Below are 23654 nucleotides of genomic sequence, written 5' to 3' on the forward strand. Positions count from 1 at the left end.
GTCTTCTTTAACATCGTGCTGGGCGCCGCCATGTTCTTCTCCTGGGCGGGAGCAGCGGCGCGTCATACTAGGCGCCGCCTGGGAGAGAACAATGGCGGCGCCCAGCACGATGTAAAGGAAGACAGAAGACGGCCGCTGAAGCAAGAAGAGGACCCGGGAAGCCAGAAGAGGAGCCCCGATGACATCGGAGGAGCAGCGCTGAGCATCGGGGCCACCGGAGGGTGAGTATATAAGTTTTTTGGTTTTTTTATTCTGGGCTGACTGTATACTACTGGGGGAATGCTGTATACTACTGGGGGCAGGCTGGGGTGGCTGTATACTACTGGGGGCAGGCTGGGGTGGCTGTATACTACTGGGGGTAGGCTGGGGTGGCTGTATACTACTGGGGCAGTGCTGTATACTACTGGGGGCAATGCTGTATACTACTGGGGGCAGTGCTGTATACTACTGGGGGCAGTGCTGTATACTACTGGGGGCACGTTGTATACTAATGGGGGCACGCTGTATACTACTGGGGGCACGCTGTATACTATTGGGGGCACACTGTATACTACTGGGGGCAGGCTGTTTACTACTGGGGCAGGCTGTATACTACTGGGGGCAAGCTGTATATTATAGGGGGCTGGCTGGCTATATACTGGGGGGGGTCTGTGACCAATGCATTCCCCACCCTCGGCTTATACTCAAGTCAATAGGTTTTCCCAGTTTTTGCTGGTAAAATGAGGGGTCTCGGCTTATACTCGGGTCGGCTTATACTCGAGTATATACAGTAGTACTTATCCCAATTTCTTACAATGGAAACCTGTAAAATGCTAATTGTTGCTCTGATTTACTCCCTTCTAATCGGTCTTCCACTAACTAAGCTTTTTCCCCTCCAATTTATTCTTAATGCAGAAGCCAGGCTTGTTTTGAGACCAAACACTACACGAATACCTAGAAGTTGTGTAAGCCACTGCACTGGTTGCCCGTCTCCTTCCGAATACAGTTTAAAATAATCACACCCATCCACAAAGCTCTGCATAATGCTGCTTCTCCCTACCTCTCCTCTCTCATCTCAGTCTATCGCCCAGCCCGTGCTCTTCAATCTGTCAGTGATGCTAGATTAATCTTTACCTTAATTCAAACCTCTCATGTACGTCTCTAGGACTTCTCCCAAACTGCACCAATTCACTGGACTATCAGACTACTACACAACCTCCAAAGTTTCAAACGTGCTCTTAAAACCCATCTACTTAGACAGCCTATCACACTCAATAACTGCATGAAATTTTAGTTTTTTCTTTACTAACCCATCCTGTGTCCTCCTCCCGTCTGCTGTCAGGGAAACACCAGATAGATACTGGGCTTCTCTTCAGTCCCATTGACTTTGTATATAAGATGGTTTTATAATGTTTTAAATTATTTCATTCAGTATAATGCCAGCTAGATTACATCACTGAAACCCTAATCTATATATTCTGCTCATAAAACAAGTGACCATGCTGTGCCCCCTGTATATATCATATACAATACTATATTGCCCCCCCAAAAAAAAACATATGTCGGTGCTGTGCCCACTCACATACCAAAAATACACTATGCCCCCTTATCTTAATTAATGTTCTCCTGTTTATGCAATCTTAGCCATCAATATTTTAATAAATACTATGAAAATAATATTTTTAATTTAAACTATATGACGTCTCCCAAGTATGAATTACATTATAGTATCCCACAATTGATGACATAAAATGCCTCCACCCTAACAATTGATAATATACAGCGCCAGCATAATGATCTATCGTGTCCCCCACATTAATAAATGAAGTACAGGCGGTCCCCTACTTAAGGACACCTGACTTACAGACAACCCATAGTTACAGACAGACCCCTCTGACCTCTGGTGAAGCTCTCTGGATGCTTTACTATAGTCCCAGATTGTAATAATCAGCTGTGAGGTGTCTGTAATGAAGCTTTATTGATAATCCTTGGTCCCATTACAGCAAAAATTGTTTAAACTCCAATTGTCACTGGGGCCAAAACATTTTTTGTCTGGATCTACAATTATAAAGTATACGGTTTCGACTTGCATACAAATTCAACTTAAGAACAAACCTCCGGACCCTATCTTGTACGTAACCCGGGGACTGCCTGTACTGGTTCTTCTTAAATTATTTATTGTCCTTCCCATAATAATCACTAATTGTATAAAGTGCCCCCTAACTAAAAAATTATATACATGGCCACCCATTAATAATAAATTATGCACAGGGGCCAAACCAGTAAATTATAGTTACCAATATCCCTTCTAATTAATACAATTCTGCATTATTAAATTACAGTGGGCAGTCATAAAGAAAAAAAACGATTCTTTTCCCCATCTGCCTGGGTCTGGCCCGACTACACAGGCAGCATGATGACAATGTACACTCACCGGCCACTTTATTAGGTACACCTGTCCAACTGCTCGTTAACACTTAATTTCTAATCAGCCAATCACATGGCGGCAACTCAGTGCATTTAGGCATGTAGACATGGTCAAGACAATCTCCTGCAGTTCAAACTGAGCATCAGTATGGGGAAGAGAGGGGATTTGAGGCCTTTGAACGTGGCATGGTTGTTGGTGCCAGAAGGGCTGGTCTGAGTATTTCAGAAACTGCTGATCTACTGGGATTTTCACGCACAACCATCTCTAGGGTTTACAGAGAATGGTCCGAAAAAGAAAAAACATCCAGTGAGCCGCAGTTCTGTGGGCGGAAATGCCTTGTTGATGCCAGAGGTCAGAGGAGAATGGGCAGACTGGTTCGAGCTGATAGAAAGACAACAGTGACTCAAATCGCCACCCATTACAACCAAGGTAGGCAGAAGAGCATCTCTGAACGCACCGTACGTCGAACTTTGAGGGCTACAGCAGCAGAAGACCACACTGGGTGCCACTCCTTTTAGCTAAGAACAGGAAACTGAGGCTACAATTTGCACAAGCTCATCGAAATTGGACAGTAGAAAAACGTTGCCTGGTCTGATGAGTCTCGATTTCTGCTGCGACATTCGGATGGTAGGGTCAGAATTTGGCGTCAACAACATGAAAGCATGGATCCAGCCTGCCTTGTATCAACGGTTCAGGCTGGTGGTGGTGGTGTCATGGTGTGGGGAATATTTTCTTGGCACTCTTTGGGCCCCTTGGTACCAATTGAGCATCGTTGCAACGCCACAGCCTACCTGAGTATTGTTGCTGACCATGTCCATCCCTTTATGACCACAATGTACCCAACATCTGATGGCTACTTTCAGCAGGATAATGCGCCATGTCATAAAGCTGGAATCATCTCTGACTGGTTTCTTGAACATGACAATGAGTTCACTGTACTCAAATGGCCTCCACAGTCACCAGATCTCAATCCAATAGAGCATCTTTGGGATGTGGTGGAACGGGAGATTCGCATCATGGATGTGCAGCCGACAAATCTGCGGCAACTGTGTGATGCCATCATGTCAATATGGACCAAAATCTCTGAGGAATGCTTCCAGCACCTTGTTGAATCTATGCCACGAAGAATTGAGGCAGTTCTGAAGGCAAAAGGGGGTCCAACCCGTTACTAGCATGGTGTACCTAATAAAGTGGCCGGTGAGTGTAAAGGAAAGCAGTATATGTAAAGGAAGTGAGAAGAAACCTTGAAAAACTGTGACTGATAAGATTTATGATTGCTTTGTAATGCACTGGAAATATTTTTTGCCGCACTGCTAAAATAGTGATATTAAACATTTCAGTTAGTTTTCAATAAATAAATCAGTCTTTTTCTGCCCTCTTCCATTGGCCGAAACCAAGATCCATGACATTTTTATTTATCCATTTTGACATTATGCTTTTTTCATTAAAGGGGATTGTGCGGCAAACATGAACCTCGGGGATAATGTATAAAGAAATAAACATCTCCTTCCAGTTGTTTTATTAATGTAATACTTTATTTTATATGGTGAAGCATTTGACAGATTTTAACCTTGGGGTGGTGCCAAATAAAGAGTCAGGAAACATCAGAGTAATCCACTATCTGTCTTTCTCAAAGGTTTCATTGGTCAGTGTTGGCTTTTCTCAGGAGGAGATCTCAGTGTAAGGCTTAATTCAAACAAACGTATAAGTTCAACGCCATGGAGAGGAAGAGGGGTGACTTCTCCCCTCTCCATAGTGATGCACGACGCCATAAGACGGGGAAAGATAGGATGTGTCCTATCATTTCCCCGTGTACGGAGCGGTACCGTGCCGAATGTGTGTGGCACCATATCAATCCGTGCGCCCATTGCTTTCTATGAGGGACAAGCTTGCGCCGTACATACCTCCCCCAAATGTTCATGTGAATGGGGCCTTACATGTCTTCTTTAAACTATACACCAAAAGACCCAAATGAGGGCAGCTTGTTCATTATAGCTCATGCACCCCTCAGGATGCCACGTTAGATGGTGAAACATGTCAAGGGGGCGGTCTTAGGTTTTTATTGAGCATTGTGTGTTAAGTAAAAAAACTAAACATTTTAGTCTCCACCATTTACGTCTTGTCCTAAAAATAAAAGAATAAGCGGATTAATCATCTCTGTAAGGGACTTTATAACTGTGAATTCAGTCTTGTATATTCCTATATACTTACTGGAGTGAGTCCTCGCTCCCCCAGGCCACCTTCACCTCTTGTACTAAAGGTCTATAAGAGAAAACACTAAATTCAATGCATGGACTACAGCAATGTAACTTCCCTCCTATATATTCTATATACTTACTGGGGAGACTCCACGCTGGGGCAGGCCACGTCCACCTCCAGTTCTACAGGTCTATAATACAAACATAAGGATCATTGTATGGACTTCACTTATGTTAATTTATAAATTAAGCCCTATATAATGTATATACTTACTGGGGAGACTCCATGCTGGGGCAGGCCACATCCTCCTCCCATTCTACAGGTCTGTGATACAAACATTAGGATTGTTGTATGGACTCCAGTAATGCATATTCATGCTATAATTCCTATATACACTATATACTTACTGGAAAGACTCTATACTGGTCCAAGTTATCTTCACCTCCTGTTCTAAAGGTCTATAATATAAAACCATAGTAATCAATATATATATATATATATATATATATATATATATATATATATATGTATATATATACCCAAGCAATGTCAATTAAGCCCTATATGATCTATATACTTACTGGAGAGACTCCATGCTGGGCCAGGCCACCTTTACCTTTTGTCCTAAAGGTCTATAATAATAAAAAGCGGGATGAATATATAGACCCAAGCAATGTAAATGTATCTATACGTATTTTATATACTTACTGGAGAGATTCCACACTGGTCCAGGACACATTCCTGTTTTGTTCTAAGGGTCTATAGTAGAAAACATGGGGATCAATGTTTTAACTCCAGCAATGTAAATTAAGCCGTATATATTCTATATACTTACTGGGGAGACTCCATGCTGGGCCAGGCCTCTTTCACCTTGTGTCCCAATGGTCTATAATACAAAACATAAGGTTCAATCAATGGAGTTTGATGACTTCACCATGAATATCCATGTCAGTTCATAGTCACTTATGATCTCTGGACCCTGCACTCACCTTCCTTGTTCCTCTCTTACTTCCTCCTCCACCACTTTCTTCTCCACTTTGTTCTCCATCTGATTATTTTCCTGCTTCTTCTTCACAACCTTCTGCTCCACTTCTAGATGTTTCCTCTCCTTCTCTGGGTCATCCTCCTCCTTGCTATATGAGATAGAACATAACCCCCTGTACTCTAGCTGTGTTGTTATAGCCCTGTTTGGTTTATATGCTTACTTGGTACTAGGCATAAAATCGGCCATTTCTTTAGCAATTCTCATCCTAAAATAGAAAACATGACGCTGGTTACAAGAACTTCCCAACATGTTTTCCCCATATTCCCCTTATATATCCAATAAACCTCCCTCTCTCTTATACACCTCATGTTCCCCATTCATCCCACAAGATCTTAACAACCCCCACATCATATTGTGCCCTATATGACCTCTCATGTTTTTATATAAACCGCTAATATCATAGTGTGACTCCAGAATGAACCCCTAGTATTTTGGTCATATATAGAAATAGAAATATCATATAATTACCATTTTTGGGGGTCTGATCCGTAAATACGCCACCACCAACTATTAGGAAATATGATAAGATACATGATACATTTTATTCATCGACATGATATAATGTGACGTCACTATATATTCCCATTGAGACAATCAATCACAATGGCCTAAGTACAAGATACTTGGTCCTCTATGATCTGTGACATTATGGTATTTCTGCTATGGATGTTTAGGTATTACAGGAAAGCTGGAGATCATAAAGATTTTGGGGTGATGTTCATGATACCATGTTACCCATTGGTGTTTCATCTACACAATGGGGGGCATTGATCAAAAGTAGTGGAAAGTTAAAGGGGAGTCATTGCCCATAACAATTGCAGTCAAACAAATAATGAAAAAAGTGACTGATTGGTTGCTACAAGCAATTTTTTCAATTTACTAATTATTTATTACAATGTGCCACTAGCAGAAAACAGATGGGCAGAAAGCGTACAGCCTCGGGTCTTACAAAGGTCTTACACATATACTTACGTCAATTCAATATCCCCTTCTTCCTTCTGCACTTCCGTCTTCACGATGTTATCCACCTTCTCCTCCTTGACATCAGTTTCCTCCCAAGCAATCTTCACCTCCCTCCTTTTCTTGATGTTTTTATCCTCTACCTTCTTCACCTCTCTGATCTTAAACACTCCAGACTCCATCTCATCTATCTTTTTGTAGTCACCCATCCTATAAGTAATAGAAAAGTGAGTACAGTGTCTGCAGATTGAGACCTTATAGATATCAGTGGACAACAGAAGAGACGTCTCATTAAACTTGTCCTCACTATATTCCAAGAACTCAACCTAAAACCCAAAGATATTTCTTATTTTCATCTTCAATTCCTAGGCTTTATCTATCTATCTATTATCCTGCCCTCATATCTTTATCCCTCATCACTGGCCATTGTACTATACCTGATCATTAAGAACCTTATCTTCAGCAACTAAGGAACTCTACAGAATCCAAGTCCTTGATGTTCTGGACTCAGTATCCCACATGCTAGGGCCCTTTCCCCTCAGATCTATACTGACATACAAGGCTCTCTAACATCAGGCCAGTATCCATCAGTTATAGTGGATTCCTAGTGGATTATCCACCTATCATTGGCCCAGACATATTATTCCGGCTGTGCCAGTTTTTGGCTAAAATTGCACTAAAAAGATCGTCTAATGTGCTTATAAAGTGTCTGCGCTATAATTTTGTCACGGCTGCACTTTGCCCGACACTTTATAAATCTCTCCACTTTATTTGTAAAATGTTATTACTGTGGTGTGACACAATTGTGAATAATGAAGATGCAGCTGTGTCCACACTTTCTCCAGCAGTGCAGACTGTGCCAGATAATTGATCAGCGAGCACCGCCATAGGATTATCTGGTGCAAACTGCGCTGAGGCAGATCAGATAGCAGCACTTTCTATATCTCTGCGCCATTGTCTCACACGTTATGGGAACTTATAGAAATCCCATATTCGTTGATCTCATTGAAATAATAGAAAAGTGACCAGGTTGGTTGCTATGGGGAATTTTGTGCTGTAATGTACAGTAATATACTTACATCATCACCTCATCCTTCTCCTTCTCGATCTTATCCATCTTCTCTTCCTTGATGTTATTTTCCTGCCATGCAATCTTCACCTCCCTCCTCCTCTTCTTCTCCACTTTCTCCCCCTCTCTGATCTTTATCACTTCCACCTCCATCTCCTTATCCATATAATCATCCATCCTATAAGTAAAACATGCAATGAGTGTCCAGGACATACATTATGATCTCTACAGATGAAGACATGATGGACAAGGGAAGAGAAATCTCAGTTACCAAACAAACCCTCAATTTGTACCCAAAACTCAATTTATAAACTGAAAATACATTCTAATTTTTCTCCTCAATAGCTAAAACTTATCTATTCCATTATACTTGTTGTTACATCTACGCCCTGTGCTATACCTGATCATCCTGATCATCTCAATGTTCAGCAACCACTAAGGACCTTTACAGCACCCAAGACCCTCAGTATCACCTCAATGTTATCAATAGCCAACATGATCTATACTGACATACAAGGTCCCCTCACATCCAAACCAGATGCCATCATTTATACATACAGATCTGACAACTAACACAGAGGCAAAACAATAACTACAGCAAATAGTGGACACCCAATAGCGCTAGTAGCACCATGTATGTAATGCCCCATATGTGGGAGAACACAAAACAATCCATACTGATAAATGCAGCCGATACTTCCAAAGTGTGATAAATAGATCTTTATTAAAAACATGAGTAAAATGATGATTGATTAAAATCTATATGATGACACAATGAAAAATTATTTTACACATTAAATATAACTACGGTGCTTGGTGTGTGGAGAATGTCTATGCAGAGCTGATGCCATCGTGTCATACATTGTGTATGTAGTGAGGGTGAGGATGTGATAAATGCCTGTAACCTGCCGTGGTATCTGTACAATCACATATCAAGGGTTTTACCAGACACAGCTCCCTGTATACAGCTGGTAGCTACCACTAGGGGGCGCTCACTATTTATAGATACATACAGCTACTAACATACACTGAGCGCCTCCTAGTGGTGGCTGCAGGAAAACATTGTACATTAATAACAAAGATGGACTTACCGCAAAATCACTCAATAATCTCCACAACCAACTCTGTAAAAGAGAAAAAGCAAAGAAGTGGAAATCTGGCGCGCGGCCCTTAGTAAATGTGACTCAATGTGATGGAACTAGAAGCACTGTTTCTGTAATCTTCCAATGCCTTCATTTTGTGTGACCATTCTGACAGCGCTATTGTGACTTGTAGTATCATATTAGAATGTACAGATAATTAATACTGGAAATGCAACCTAGTATCACATGGAAATAGGTTTCATTATTACTGTCACTGGCAACATAAGACTATATGAGGATGTGGATGAAATTACACCGACACTGCAAGGTAGTACATGTAGTACATGAGGATAGCTGCGCTGACCCGCTTGTGTCTCTGTATCCCGTTGGTCATATGTCATGTAGATATGTCTGCTGAATGAAGGATCTTCATGAAGCTTCATATCCATGGACATGCTGGTCTAATCTCTCTCTTTGGACTCTTTGGTGGCTGTGGCAGGGCTGGTGCCAGCACTGGGCATACCCAGGCAAGTGTCGGGGCCCAGAGCTGCTGGAAGGGCCCACATATGGCTGTACATAAGGAAGCCATGGGGGTAGGGGGGCGTTATCTAATGAATCCATAGAGGATTAGGAGGGCTTTGTTTAAAATAACCATGAGGGGGCTGTGTATAAAACAACCAGGATGAAGCTATATATAAAATAACCATGAGGGGGCTTCATATAAAGTAACCATGAGGGGGCTGTTTGGTATGATACACTAGAGAATATTTTAGGGAACAGGAGACTGTTTTAGTTTCTGAATTTTCAATGCCACCACGTGAGTTCAATGCAAAGGGGCCTATTGAGGCTCTGTCACCCAGGGGCCGCCTGAAACTTGAAGCCGTCCCTGGGCTGTGGATACAACAGTCTGGGATTGTGCAGTGGTGAGCGGATTGTATATGTGCATACTCTATGAGGACTATCAGTGCTGTCTCTGGTACTGTAGCTTAGTACTGTGTGAGGATATAGAGGCAATTAGCACTGTCCATGGTCCTGCACTATAGCAGCCTATCAGTATGATAATCCATCTCTACAGACTGGCATAAAAGGGAACTATATCAGACTTCTACCTGTCCCTGAGTATAGCAGACGCCTCTCTTTACCTATCTACCCTGAAAAGGACGATTATTAATTTTCTTCTAAGTTGGTATAGTTGGAATTTTCATACATTTTGTTTATTTTCTTTTTCTGGCACCAGCACCCATCATCTGGAGCGCAACAGGGCTACATACAGACCCCTGTTCTCTAGATCTGTGGCGGTCCCATCATTGAGCAGCATGTTAGGCCATATCATTTGGATAGGACCTAACCTGCTATGACCGGAGAATCCCTTTTTAATAGATTTATTGTCTGTAGCCCCTTCTTAATGGTTGCAGCTGTCACCATCACATACAGTGTCCCCAGTTGTAGATTGGACTACATTTCCCAGAACCATCTGCTGCTCTGTGCCACTACCACTTAGAGGAGGAGATACAGAGAAAAAGACTGATGGAGACCATATGAAGGAAGGAGATAAGGAGAGACCACATGTCCAGGAGACAGAGAGACTGTGAGTGCATGGCAGAAAGGAGAACGTCCTGCACTGAGGCTGACACAGCAGGCCCGGTCCAGAGACAGTCCAGCATATCAGCCTCTTTGTTGCTCACACAAACCTCCAACTTTGGCATCTCCCGCCGTTTTGCTTTTTGGCGGCCAGAAACAGAGCCAATCACAAGCCAGGAGACTCTGCACTCCACCCAGCATGACGTGGTACCCTTACACGCAGTGGTTGGCTGGCCTGATCAGGTGACCCTGGAATAGACTAGTCCCTGCCCGCGCTGCTCGTATCATTCTGTGTCTGGATGCCGTTAGGGAGAGAGCTGCTGCTGGTCAGGGAAAGCGTTAGGGTGTTCCATTAGAATAGTGTTAGGCAGGAGTGATTCTACAAGAACCCAACAGCCCTTCTTAGGGCTACAATAGCGTTATATTTTCCTTTTTTTTGTTTGCTTGTGGCTGGGCTTGCTGGCATTAGTAGTGCAGCTAGTACCATATTGTGAGGAATTTGCTGGGAGACTTGCGACCGTTGTGTTTAGCTCTTAGTGACACGCATATCCACCTCAAACACCGAAGTGGGACAATTTATTAGGGGTTTGATTAGAATTAGGCAGAGTCTGCTATATTTTTTTTTTTTACCTTTATTTCTTTTTATAGCTCAAAGTCATCTTGCAAAGCAGTGTGCTTTCAGTGTAGGCTAGAAAATAGCCATAGGAGAATCCCAAAGGCTTACTTAGGCCTACAATAGCGTTATATTTTACTTTTTTTTGTTTGCTTGTGGCTGGGCTTGCTGGCATTAGTAGTGCAGCTAGTACCATATTGTGAGTAATTTGCAGGGAGACTTGCTACCGTTGTGTTTAGCTTTTAGTGACACGCATATCCACCTCAAACACCGAAGTGGGACAATTTATTAGGGGTTTGATTAGAATTAGGCAGAGTCTGCTGATTTATTTTCTTTTTCCCTTTATTTCTTTTTATAGCTGAAAGTCATGAGGCACAGCACAAAATCTAGTTGTGTGCTGTCAGTGTAGGTTAGAAACTAGCCATAGCAATAGGATAGCATCGTTTTGTTTAAAAAAAAAAGACAAAAAAAGAAAATTTGAAGTTTACACTTTAATTTTGAAAATGTTTAACCCGAGGGCTAGGGGTAGAGGACGAGGGCGTGGACGTGGGCGTCCAACTACTGCAGGGGTCAGAGGCCGTGGTCCTGGGCGGGGTGAGACACCACCTGCTGATGAGGAAGCAGGGGAACGCCGCAGAGCTACACTCCCTAGGTTCATCATGTCTCAAGTTACTGGGACTCGTGGTAGAGCACTGTTGAGGCCAGAACAGTGCGAAGAGGTGATGTCGTGGATTGCGGACAATGCTTCTAGCCATTTGTCCACCAGTCAGTCTTCCACGCAGTCCACCCATGTCACCGAAATCAGCACTCCTCCAGATCTTCCACCTCAGCCTCCTTCCCCCCAGTCTGCCCCCTCCCAGCAAAATTTGGCATTTGAACCGGCATACTCTGAGGAACTGTTTTCTGGACCCTTCCCACAGTCACAAACCACTTGTCCGGTTGCTGCTGAGCAATTTTCCGATGCCCAGGTTTTCCACCGGTCGCAGTCTGTGGGTGATGATGACATTATTGACGTCGTGGAAGAAGTGTGTAAAGAGGTGTCGGACGATGAGGAGACACGGTTGTCAGACAGTGGTGAAGTTGTTGTCAGGGCAGGAAGTACGAGGGGGGAGCAGACTGAGGGATCGGAGGATGATGAGGTGACAGACCCAAGCTGGGTTGATAGGCCGGGTGAACACAGTGTTTCTGAGACGGAGGCGAGTCCTATAGCAGAACAGGTTGGAAGAGGCAGTGGTGGGGCCAGACGGAGAGGCAGGGCCAGAGCTGGTGCATCAGCGCCAAATGTTGCCCGTAGTCAAGCTCCCGTGGCGAGGGCTAGATTTTCAGAAGTCTGGAGGTTCTTTAAATAAACACCGGATTGTAGACTGCCAGATGTCAACTTCCACCAGAACTGGTAGTCAGGTCAGTCAGCTTCCTCAAGTTTACAATGAGGAGTGGACGTGGATGTCTGATATCTGTCAGGTGCTGAGTAACTTTGAGGAGTCAACACAGATGGTCAGTGGCGGTGCCGCCATCATCAGCCTCACCATCGCGCTGCTTGGCCTGTTGAAAAACTCTCTGATCAGCATGAAGTCGGAAGCTTTGCGCTCGTCACAAGAGACGGGGGAAGAAGATAACCTTGTTGATAGCCAAAGCACCCTTAGGTCTGTTTCTCAGCGCTTATCGGAGGAGATGGAGGAGGATGAGGAGGAAGAGGAGGAGAATGTTGGCGAGACCGAAGAGGGGACCATTGTTCAGTCCTTCACTGTTCAGCGTGTATGGGCAGAAGAAGAGGAGTTGGAGGAGGAGGAAATGGGCAGTCAGGCCAGTGAGGGGAGTGAATTCTTGCGCGTTGGGACTCTGGCGCATATGGCAGATTTCATGCTAGGCTGCCTATCCCGTGACCCTCGCGTTCAAAGAATTTATTCCAGCACCGATTACTGGGTATTCACTCTCCTGGACACACGGTACAAGCAAAATCTTTTCACTCTCATCCCTGGAGAGGAAAGGAGTGTGAGAATGCATGAATACCAGCAGGCCCTGGTGCACAAGCTGAAACAGTATTTCTCTTCTGACAGCGCTAGCGGCAGAGGGCGTACTTCTGCGGGACAAGTAGCGAGGGAGAGTAGGCGAGCAGGCAGCTTTTCCAGCACTGGCAGGGGTACACTTTACAAGGCCTTTGCCAGTTTTATGTCACCCCAGCAAGACACTGTCACCTGTCCCCAGTCTCGGCAGAGTAGGGCTGATCTTTACAGAAAGATGGTGAGGGAGTACGTAGCTGACCATACCATCGTCCTAAATGATCACACAGCTCCCTACAACTACTGGGTTTCAAAGCTGGACATGTGGCACGAACTGGCGCTGTATGCCTTGGAGGTTCTTGCCTGCCCTGCCGCTAGCGTGTTGTCCGAGCGGGATTTCAGTGCAGCTGGTGGCATCATCACCGATAAGCGTACACGCCTGTCGACTGACAGCGCTGACAGGCTGACGCTTATCAAGATGAATAAAGCCTGGATTTCTCCGGATTTTCATTCTCCACCAGGTGAAAGAAGCTCAACCTTAATAATGTATGCACTCCTCCTCCTCATTTTCCTCCTTCTCCTCCTCTTTGTACACTAAAGCATAGGAAACTGGCTATTTTTTGCCAGGGCCAACTGGCTCTAGCTATAGTACTCTATGTATTTAATTTTTCTGGAGGGCCACCTACCCGGTCCTCTGTTTTAAGCAATTTTTGGGAGTGCCACATACAGGCACTCAATCTATTTAATTTTTCTGGAGGACCACCTATCTGCTCCTCTGGTTTGAAAACTTTTTTGGACTGCCACATACAGGCACTATCCAAATTAAATTGTCTCCATAGCAGCCTCCACATGTCGTCTTTTTAGCTGGCTCCACACGTTGTCTCCATTGCTACCTCCACACGTCATCGCCATAGCTGCCTCCAAAAGTCGTCCATATAGCTGCCTCCATAAATGGTCTCCTTATCAAACGAACTGTGTCAGGCAGAATTTTGGGTTGTTTTCATGGCTTCCACATCAAACTTGTTAACTTTGTTGCCACCCTGCTGTGTAATCCACAAAATATACTGGCAAACTTTTATCATTTACCGATATTATTTCAGCGCTTCTTGCGCATCTGTTTACATTCCCCTCACCCGCCATATCCCAAACTTATAAGAACGCTACTACACTTGATCTTATACAAAAGGTTCTTAGAAGTGCTGTTTGGGGAGTAGCCTAGAGACAGGGGCGTGGATTGGCGAAAGCTCGCCTGGCAGCGGAGCGCCAGCTCCATCTCAAGATCCAACTAACATAGTTTTAACTGCAGCACCTTTAATCTACTACTAGTTCACTGCCTCCATACATGGTCCCCTTATCAAACGAGCTGTGTCAGGCAGAATTTTGGGTTGTTTTCATGGCTTCCACATCAAACTTGTTAACTTTGTTGCCACCCTGCTGTGTAATCCACAAAATATACTGGCAAACTTTTATCATTTACCGATATTATTTCAGCGCTTCTTGCGCATCTGTTTACATTCCCCTCACCCGCCATATCCTAAACTTATAAGAACGCTACTACACTTGATCTTATACAAAAGGTTCTTAGAAGTGCTGTTTGGGGAGTAGCCTTGAGACAGGGGCTTGGATTGGCGAAAGCTTGCCTGGCAGCGGAGCGCCAGCTCCATCTCAAGATCCAACTAACATAGTTTTAATTGCAGCACCTTTAATCTACTACTAGTTCACTGCCTCCATACATCGTCCCCTTATCAAACGAGTTGTGTCAGGCAGAATTTTCAGGTGTTTCACCAGATACATAGTGGAACTCGGCCCATCTGTCGCCGCCATGCTGGAGACCTGAAGTTGCAATCATAGCAGCGCAATATGGATGCCCCATACTGTCGCTCTTAATCATGGAACCATTTCCATAAAAACTATTAAAAATAGAACCACTATGCTATTCCATTATTCCTAGGTGAAATATTCAAACGACCCAGCCTGCTTTGAAAATTATAATTTTTTCAAAGTAAACGCTTCTGGCCCCCAGGCCCATTTTGGGTGGGGAGGAGCCGAGAGACAGGGGCTTGGACAGGCGAAATCTCGCCTGGCAGTAGACCGCCAGCTCCATCCCAAGATTAGGCAGCCTCAGAGGCATCCATGCATGCTGCCCCTGCTGTTTCCTGTCCATTTTGCCTCCACGATCCTCCACCAATGTCTCATTTCAACTCTCTATACCCCAGACGCTGGAGCACGAGAGGATATGCAGAACATCATCCCCTTATCAAACGAGCTGTGTCAGGCAGAATTTTCAGGTGTTTTACCAGATACATAGTGGAACTCGGCCCATCTGTCGCCGCCATGCTGGAGACCTGAAGTTGCAATCATAGCAGCGCAATATGAATGCCCCATACTGTCGCTTTTAATCATGGAAGTCGTCTCCATGGCTGCCTCCACATGTCGTCCCCTTATCAAAAGAGCTGTGTCAGGCTCATTTTTCGGGTGTTTCACCAGATACGTTATGGAACTTGGTCACTATGTCGCCACCATGCTGTGTTATCGACTAAATATACCGTCAACCTTTTGTTCACATAGGAAATCATTTCACCTCCTTTGGTGAAACCTGAGTCCATTTAGGGTATGTCGCCATGCCACTCTCTAACCTGCCACTGCTGCCGCTGCCTCTGCATGCCGTCCCCTATAGTGTCAGGATCAATTATTGCATGTTTTAGATGCTATCTAGCCTCATTCGGTCACTCTGTCATGGCCATGCTGTTGCCCATAATTTTGGCATAATGGTGCGTTTAAGCAGCCTCAGAGGCATCCATGCATGCTGCCCCTGCTGTTTCCTGTTCATTTCCGTGGTGTTTCCATCCTTTTCTGAGGTTCCCAGGTGTTTGGCCAAGCTTCCCTGTTCAGAGCCTTGGTCCCCTTGAAAAATGCTCGAGTCTCCCATTGACTTCAATGGGGCTCGTTATTCGAGACGAGCACTCGAGCATCGGGAAAAGTTCGTCTCGAATAACGAGTACCCAAGCATTTTAGTGCTCGCTCATCTCTAATCACAAGTAAAAAGACATGATCATACATAAGTCACCAAATGTCTCTAAAATTCACCACAGAGAGAATTATGGGGAACATATTTGGTGGGGGTCTTTTGGGGGGGGGGTGACAGGTCCTCTTTAACCCGACAGGCAGTGATGACATCATCACATTGTGCCTACCGGCTCTGCTACATTCAGCAGCAGGTTAGGAGGCACAGTGATAGCGTAGGGAGCTCCCGGCTCTCTGGATCATGACTGTAATCAGCTCTGTTAGTCTCTTGTGAATGTAGATATGCAAATGCAGATAAGTCTTCTCAAATATAGGACATAGTATAAGACATACTATGCTATAGGCCTTAATGGGGGTCATGATCTGGCGGAAAATTGTGCAGAAAATGTGTCTATTTACCCCTTTATGAGGGGCATGAAGGGAGGCAAGGACGGAAGCGCAGTGGGCCAGCATTAGGCACATTTAGGCGGCCCTTACTTCCCAGGCCAGAACCGGGGCATAGCACACAGCCTGGAGGAGGAGGTGTAAGCGCTCCTCACCCCTCCTCTCCCTATAGAAAAATTAGCCTTATTGCAAATCTGCCCAAACAAACACAGGACATTTGCTATATTTTTGGCGCTACCCTGCTAAGTTGTAGTGCGGTCAAACATAGTGTTCGCCACACTATGACCAGGACCTCAATGAGGGCCTTGATCCGGCCACAAATTGTGAGGCTAGATCACATTACAGTAGTGTGAACAAGCCCTTAGGCAGGGCTTTCTTAATAGGATTTTGGCGGCTTGGCATCAAAATGAATTTAAAGTTACCATACACCACTGCAGAGTATGGCCTAAGGGCGGGTTACATGTACATCTGTTGATGGAAGACAGACCACAGAATTATTCCTCTGGTGGCACCAAGAAATCTCAGTACAATAAGAAAACAACACAAGTGGATTTATTAGAAGAATCATTTATTGATTTGATGGAACATTAGTTTTATAAGAAAACATCAAGAAAAAATCAAAAGGATTCATCATGAGCTTTTATATTCTTTTTATTCTTTTTTTATTCCATGCTTCCATCTCTTCTACTTTCTAAGTCCAAAGTCCCTACAAAAAATTAGGGATGGTTAAATGTAACAATACACAGAAAATACAATTGTAGGCCCTGCACTGATTATAATAAACTCTAGGGGGCAGAACTGGGGTAAAAACCCTGAAATAGGTACAATTCCTAGTCCATGGCAGAGTAGATGTGGAGAGGCACAGAGTGGGCCAGTATGAGGTGTTCCTGTACGGGGTCTATGCCCTACCTATAGCCTGCAACCATTGAGGCGCAGGCTATGGTGCATTTCTATACTAGGTAGCACCTAGTGCCAGAACATGATACATTTACTCCTTGGTGTAGTGTTGCTTGAATAGTGAAACATTTTGGACAAGGATAATGGAGAGAGTTTATTTATACCTTCTATCTGTGTGACTATTCACAGACCTAAATGAATAAACTGGAACTACTGCTGGATGTGGCAATGGGTCTACTGGTATTAATGAGCCAAAACAACAATTGTTGGCACATTCCTAGAAGTTTGCATGTATAGCCACCCACTAATATGGTTTGCTACTAAGTGAGAATACTGGAAAAATTAATATAATAACTCCCATAATATACATACAAGTACAGCATCATATACTAAATGGTACATACACACAAAATTCACCGGGCCGGACCAAGTGAAGGTAAGCGCGTCCAAAGCGACACTTTTTTTGTTTTAAATGCGTCGGTTTTTACCGAATCCGTCGGGTTTTCGCTCGGCCACGCCCCCGGTTTCTGTCGAGTGCATGCCGGCGCCGATGTGCCAAAATCCGATCGCGTGCGCCAAAATCCCGGGGTAATACAGGGAAAGTCGGCGCAAATCGGAAATTTTCGGGTAACACGTCAGGAAAACGCGAATCGGGCCCTTAGTAAATGACCCCCATTGTCTGACAGTGATGCACGCCCTACGTCAATCATGCACCAAAAAAAAATGGTGTCAGAGCATTGCACAGGATGCCAGATTCATGAAGACACACAGATGCACACATAGGGGCTCATTTACTAAGGGTCACACTGCACACTTTTGACGGACAGTGCAAATTCTTATACGCTAGCACAGGTACCAGCTTGCACAGTTATTTAAGAAGTGTGTGCGTTGGGATTGTGGCACACGCGACCCTTTTGTGGGCGTGTCGTCGGACTGTACAACTGAATCAAACCGAGCGCCGCATTTAAGTTTTAAATTGTGTTGCATGCCCTATGTTAAAGGTGCACCACAAAAAAGATGGTGAACTGTGTCAGACCAGTGTGGGCAAGCAAAACATTCATGATTTCAGGCGCACAATCTTAGTGAATCGCCGCAAGCTGCGTTATAGACAGACAATGCACTTTCAGTGAACTTCAGTGACCCTGTAAGTTAATATGCCCCGTAGTGCAGTTTGAGTTGTCTTTAGTAAATGTAGGCCATACAGTATAAACACACAATATACAGCACAGTGGGGCAGATTTACTTACCCGGTCCATTCGCGAACCAGCGGCGCGTTCTCTGCGGTGGATTCGGGTCTGGCCGGAATTCATTAAGGTAGTTCCTCCGACGTCCACCAGGTGGCGCTGCTGCGCTGAAGTCTGCTGAAATGCACTCAAATACACCGGCCTATTCCTAGTGAAGGTAAGTGCAAGCTCCGCGACCCTTTTTCTTTTTTAAATGCGGCGGTTTTTCCAAATCCATCGGGTTTTCGTTCGGCCACGCCCCCCCCGATTTCCGCCGTGTGCATGCCAGCGCCGATGCGCCAAAATCCGATCGCGTGCGCCAAGATCCCGGGGCAATACAGGGAAAATCTGCGCAAATCGGAAATATTCGTTTAACACGTCGGGAAAACGCAAATCGGGCCCTTAGTAAATGACCCCATTATGTTTGCAGCATGTATAAATCATATACATATATTATATATATAGTCATATACTGACACACATGCATTTATCTACAAACTTTCTGGCAGTCTTCTTATCTTCCAAATGCTGCCACCTTCTCACATGGGGATCAGAAGTCACAGACTGCAGCACAGTAGCTGGTGGTCACATTCAGTAGGTCCTGGTTCTCCCTTCCCCCACCTCTCTTCTGCGAGCAGATGTCTCTTATGAGGGTGTACACTATGTAGTGAAGCGTAATTGTCACAGGTGCTACAGCGACCCATGCCCCGGGTTGCAGGCACACCCATGCCCCTCTCCGTTCTCCAGGACCCCTGCAGCTGGCTGTCTCACCTGGCTGCATTCCAACCATGGTCCGACACGTGCGCTGGCTTTTGGAAATTTAAAGGGCCAGCGCACCTCTAATTGCCGCTGGCCATCTGGTATCCATTAAATAGCCAGCCTCTTCCCACAATCTCCATTGGATCTTTGTGCTCTATACCTCTGAGAAAGCTGTGCTGTTACAGCAGAGAGTGGAAAGAAGAGGAGCCATGGGGTCAGCTGCGCTGAGTATCTGGAGTCCTGCAAGGTATGTAAGTATATTTTTTATAGGACAAAGGGCTGCAGGGGGTATTTCATCAGAAGTGGGGGGCTTGGCTGCATGAGGCATTTGAGCATTGGGGGGGCTGGCTGCATGGGGCATTTGATAACTGGGGTGGCTGACTGCATGGGGCATTTAATCATCGGGGGGATGGCTGCATGAGGCATTTTATAACGGGGGACTGGCTGCATGGGGCGATTCATCATCAGTGGGGGGTTGGCTGGCTGCATGGGGTGTTTTATAACTGGGGGGCTGGCTGCCTGGAGCATTTCTTCAGTAGAGGTATGGCTGGCTTCCGGGGGCATTTCATTGTTGGGGAGCTGGCTAAATGGGGTGTTACTGGAGGAGGCTGTGACCAATGCATTTCCCACCCTCGGTTTATTCTCCAGTCAATAAGTTTTCCCAGTTATTTGTGGCAGAATTAGGGAGCTCGGCTCATATTCGGTTCGGCTTATACTTGGTATGTACAGTAATTTTGAAAACTATATAGTTTATAGGACAATCATAGATGCATACTTACCAATTTACATATTAAATCAGCTAAAGTATCACCTGGTTTAAAAAATTCCTGTAGTAAAAGAATGTTTTAGTGTTTTATATGCTTTTTTTGCAGGCAGAGTTAAATAAATCTATAAATGTTATTTTAATATTTTCCTGAATAAGTGAAATCTGAGAGACTGTCAGTTCCTAAACAACAAATAAACTAAATAAATTGGGGGAGAATGTATCATTGACTTAACGCCTGTATTTTAGCGGAGGATCAGGACTAGGATCAGCAGGACCTCATCGCCTGCAAACTTCTGATGTGGCGCCGTAGAATGATGTTGCATTTTCCTCAAAACACAAGTCCACTCCTGAACATTGGGTGGTGTGTGGTATTGCAACTCATTTCTATACAGCTGAGCTACAATACCACCACAAACCATGGCCAGGTGTGGCGCTGTTTTTGGAAGGAAATTTTTTTTTCATCCTCTGGACAACCCCTTTTAGTAAGACCTGCTTATGATACAGGGTACCTCACCTACAAAGTCAGGCATTCAATATAATTGTAACCTTCTGAAAGTATGAAGTGAAACCCAAAGAAAATAAAAGCGTTTTTACTTATTGCAGCGCAATTAAAGTATTAAATAAATAACTTTATTGTCAACATTAACTAAAAACTGTGCGAGCTGTACTATATGCAGAGGGCGCTAGATTCCGGAATTGTGGTGCACATTCTTCATGAACCTGCTCTGACAGAGTGCACTTTTTTTTGGTGCACCTTTAACATGGGGCGTGTGAAAAAATCCTGTTGGACTTTGCATGATGAATGTGGCGTAAGGTACGACCCATTTAGTGCAGAAATTTGTGTTGCATAAAGAATAGTGCAGTGTGCGCCTCAAAATGGTTGTGTGCGACACAAATGTGTCTCGGATACTTCTTAATACATGTAAAAGTAGTTTGCACTGAAAAAAATTTTGCACAGTCCGACAGAAAACTGGTGCACGGCCCTTAGTAAATGTGGGACAATGAGGAAGATAAGGAGGAGAAATCTCTGTCAGGATTTTAGTATTTCCAGAGAATAGACTCATTCTCTATTTATTAAAGGGAAACTACCATCATGGATCTTCCTACTAAGGTAGATGGGGTGGCAGGTTCCTGTAATGTATTCTAGTCTAATTTTTTTTATTAAAACTTTTTGTGCCCCAGATCCTTTTCCCAAAAAGACTTTTATCTAAGATATATGCTAATTTTCTTAAGAGGTGCGGGTGCATGGAGTATCAGCCCCTTGGAGCAGGAGCTACAGCTATTCTACGCCCCAGTAGCCTTTCTTGATCCTTCCTACCCTCCTGTATTCAGCGATTACAGTGCTGGAGATCCAGGAGTACTATTCTACGCCCCAGTAGCCTTTCTTGATCCTTCCTACCCTCCTGTATTCAGCGATTACAGTGCTGGAGATCCAGGAGTACTATTCTACGCCCCAGTAGCCTTTCTTGATCCTTCCTACCCTCCTGTATTCAGCGATTACAGTGCTGGAGATCCAGGAGTATTGTGCATGCGCAGTAGCTCCGGCCTCTCAGATGAAGCTGCGCAGCTGCAATTAACATTACAAAATGTTGTACATTTGTGATACTAAACAGGATTTCACATCATTTGACATCATTTAAATAAAAGGAGGTTCTAATATTTTCTAATTAGACTAGAAGATTCAAAAATGTAAAAATAATTTACCTTAAATTCATCAAGGAACTTGCCTGCTAAGTGTTTTAGACTTGGACCAACTTCTTTTGTTAGCTTTTCCTGTAATACATTTGTTATGTAAATGTGTTAATGATAATATTTTAATATAACTTTAATATATAAGATAGGGTCCGGAGGTTTGTTCTTAAGTTGAATTTGTATGTAAGTCGAAACTGTATATTTTATAATTGAAGTTCTAGACAAATTTTTTTCTTTTGCCCCAGTGACAATTGGAGTTTCCTAATTTTTGGTGTAATATGACCAAGAATTATCAATAAAGCTTCATTACAGACACTTTACAGCTGATCATTGCAGTCTCGGACTATAATAATAACATCCAGACAGCTTCACCAGAGGTCACAGTGGGCACTGGGGTCCGTCTGTAACTATGGGATGTCTGTAAGTCGGGTGTCCTTAAGTAGGGGACTGCCTGTATTGAGATATAGAAACCTTCCCGGTATGTCTATATGTTTAGACGGGACTGTTTGGGATCGCTTGAGGATTCTGTTTTCTGCTTGTTAAAGTTTGTAAAAATTAAGCCCACAGCTCAACTAAAGAAAAAGGGATCCCAAGGACTATTTTGTCAGTGTGTATTTTTTTACAGAATCTGCTGTGAAGGCTAAGCCCCAGGTCAGTTTCCATTCCATATGCCAGTCATTGTTTTTGAATGATTGATGGGGTTAGGAGAAGAAGGGTGAAGAAATCAGGCGATACCTTTTGAGTATATGTCACTGAGTATATTTGATGGTGAGTTTTCGAGAATACTAGTTCTCTTCATTAGACATGATGTTATGCATGAAACAGAAAATTCACAGCATTTTATATAGCATTTATAGCATTTATGATGGGGTTAGGGGCAAGGTTAAGTGAGCCATTGGCTCACTGCAGGGAGGCAAGTCCCTTTGTTTTTGTGAAAGATCCGCACTTAGAGCCGGCTCATTCGTGCGAACACATCACTAGTTTATGCAACCAACAGCTCTAAGGCACATGGAGAAGAAGCTGCCTAGATCCCACATCTGACAATGATGTATTCCTCCCCTCCCAGATGACAGCCCTGCACTCTGCAACAGATGAATCTTTGGTCACTCTCTGTTGCAGGCATGGGTCGAAAGTATTAAGTTAATGCTGCCGGCCCATGCCTGCACCACAGACAGTAACCAAAGCTTCAGAGAGACATAAGTTACTCATACAGGGGCAGCTGGTGTTGTGGTGTGTTCTCTGTCAGAGGCGCTGTGCTCATATAACAGGTTAATCTGCGCCACAGAGAGGTTTGAGCTTCCATGGGACCCAGAGAGCCAGAGGCCCTGGGCGGTCACCCATTCAGTCAATATGAGGATCTGCTATTGGAAGCTGTATATAATATAACTTAATATAACTGGGGAGGGGAGGATGTATATAATATAACTGGGGAGGGGAGGATGTATATAATATAATTGGAAAGAGGAGGCTGTATATAACATAGCTACCGAGGGGAGCTGTGTATAACTGGGGAGGGGAGGCTGCATATAGTATAACTGGTAAGGGGAGGCTACATATAGTATAACTGCTGAGGGGAGGCTGCATATAATTGGGCTCATTTACTAAGGGTCCGTGGATCAAATTTTCATCGGGTTTTCCGACGATTTCCGTGTTGCACCGCATTTAACTGTGTTTTTTGGCGCACACAATTGGATTTTGGCGCAATCGCACTGACTTTCGTGCGAAGCAAATCGGGGGGTGTGGCTGTCGGACAACCCGACGGATTCGGACAACGGGCGGGATTTAAAATTCAAATTGTGTCACAAGACACACACTTACAAGCACCGAGAAGAAGAAAGTGAACTCCGGGGAACCTCAGCGGTGAAGCGACAGATGCAGGAAATCGGGTGCACGAGCTACGTAAATCGCGGAAGATCGGAATCTTCGTCAGACAACGCATCTTAGGGATCGCGA

The 23654-nt window shown here is 44.2% G+C and overlaps 1 protein-coding gene across 8 annotated transcripts in view; it reads right to left on the minus strand.

Moving 5' to 3' along the window:
- Positions 1-16915: 16915 nt before the first annotated feature.
- Positions 16916-23654, minus strand: part of LOC140104322 (uncharacterized) — a 51668-nt gene continuing 44929 nt past the window's right edge. For 4 of the 8 annotated variants that reach the window (XM_072127825.1, XM_072127819.1, XM_072127820.1 and 1 more), the window contains 3 exons: positions 21714-21782; positions 20023-20070; positions 16916-17070 (listed from right to left, as the gene is read on the minus strand). In XM_072127825.1, coding sequence (XP_071983926.1) covers positions 17056-17070; positions 20023-20070; positions 21714-21782 — 132 coding nt within the window. In that variant the 3' untranslated portion in view covers positions 16916-17055. The remainder of the gene's footprint in view (positions 17071-20022; positions 20071-21713; positions 21783-23654) is intronic. The other 4 variants (XM_072127824.1, XM_072127823.1, XM_072127822.1 and 1 more) reach the window with 3 other exon arrangements.

This window comes from Engystomops pustulosus, chromosome 10 (assembly GCF_040894005.1).
Source record: "Engystomops pustulosus chromosome 10, aEngPut4.maternal, whole genome shotgun sequence".
In the NCBI taxonomy this organism is placed as follows: Eukaryota; Metazoa; Chordata; class Amphibia; order Anura; family Leptodactylidae; genus Engystomops; species Engystomops pustulosus.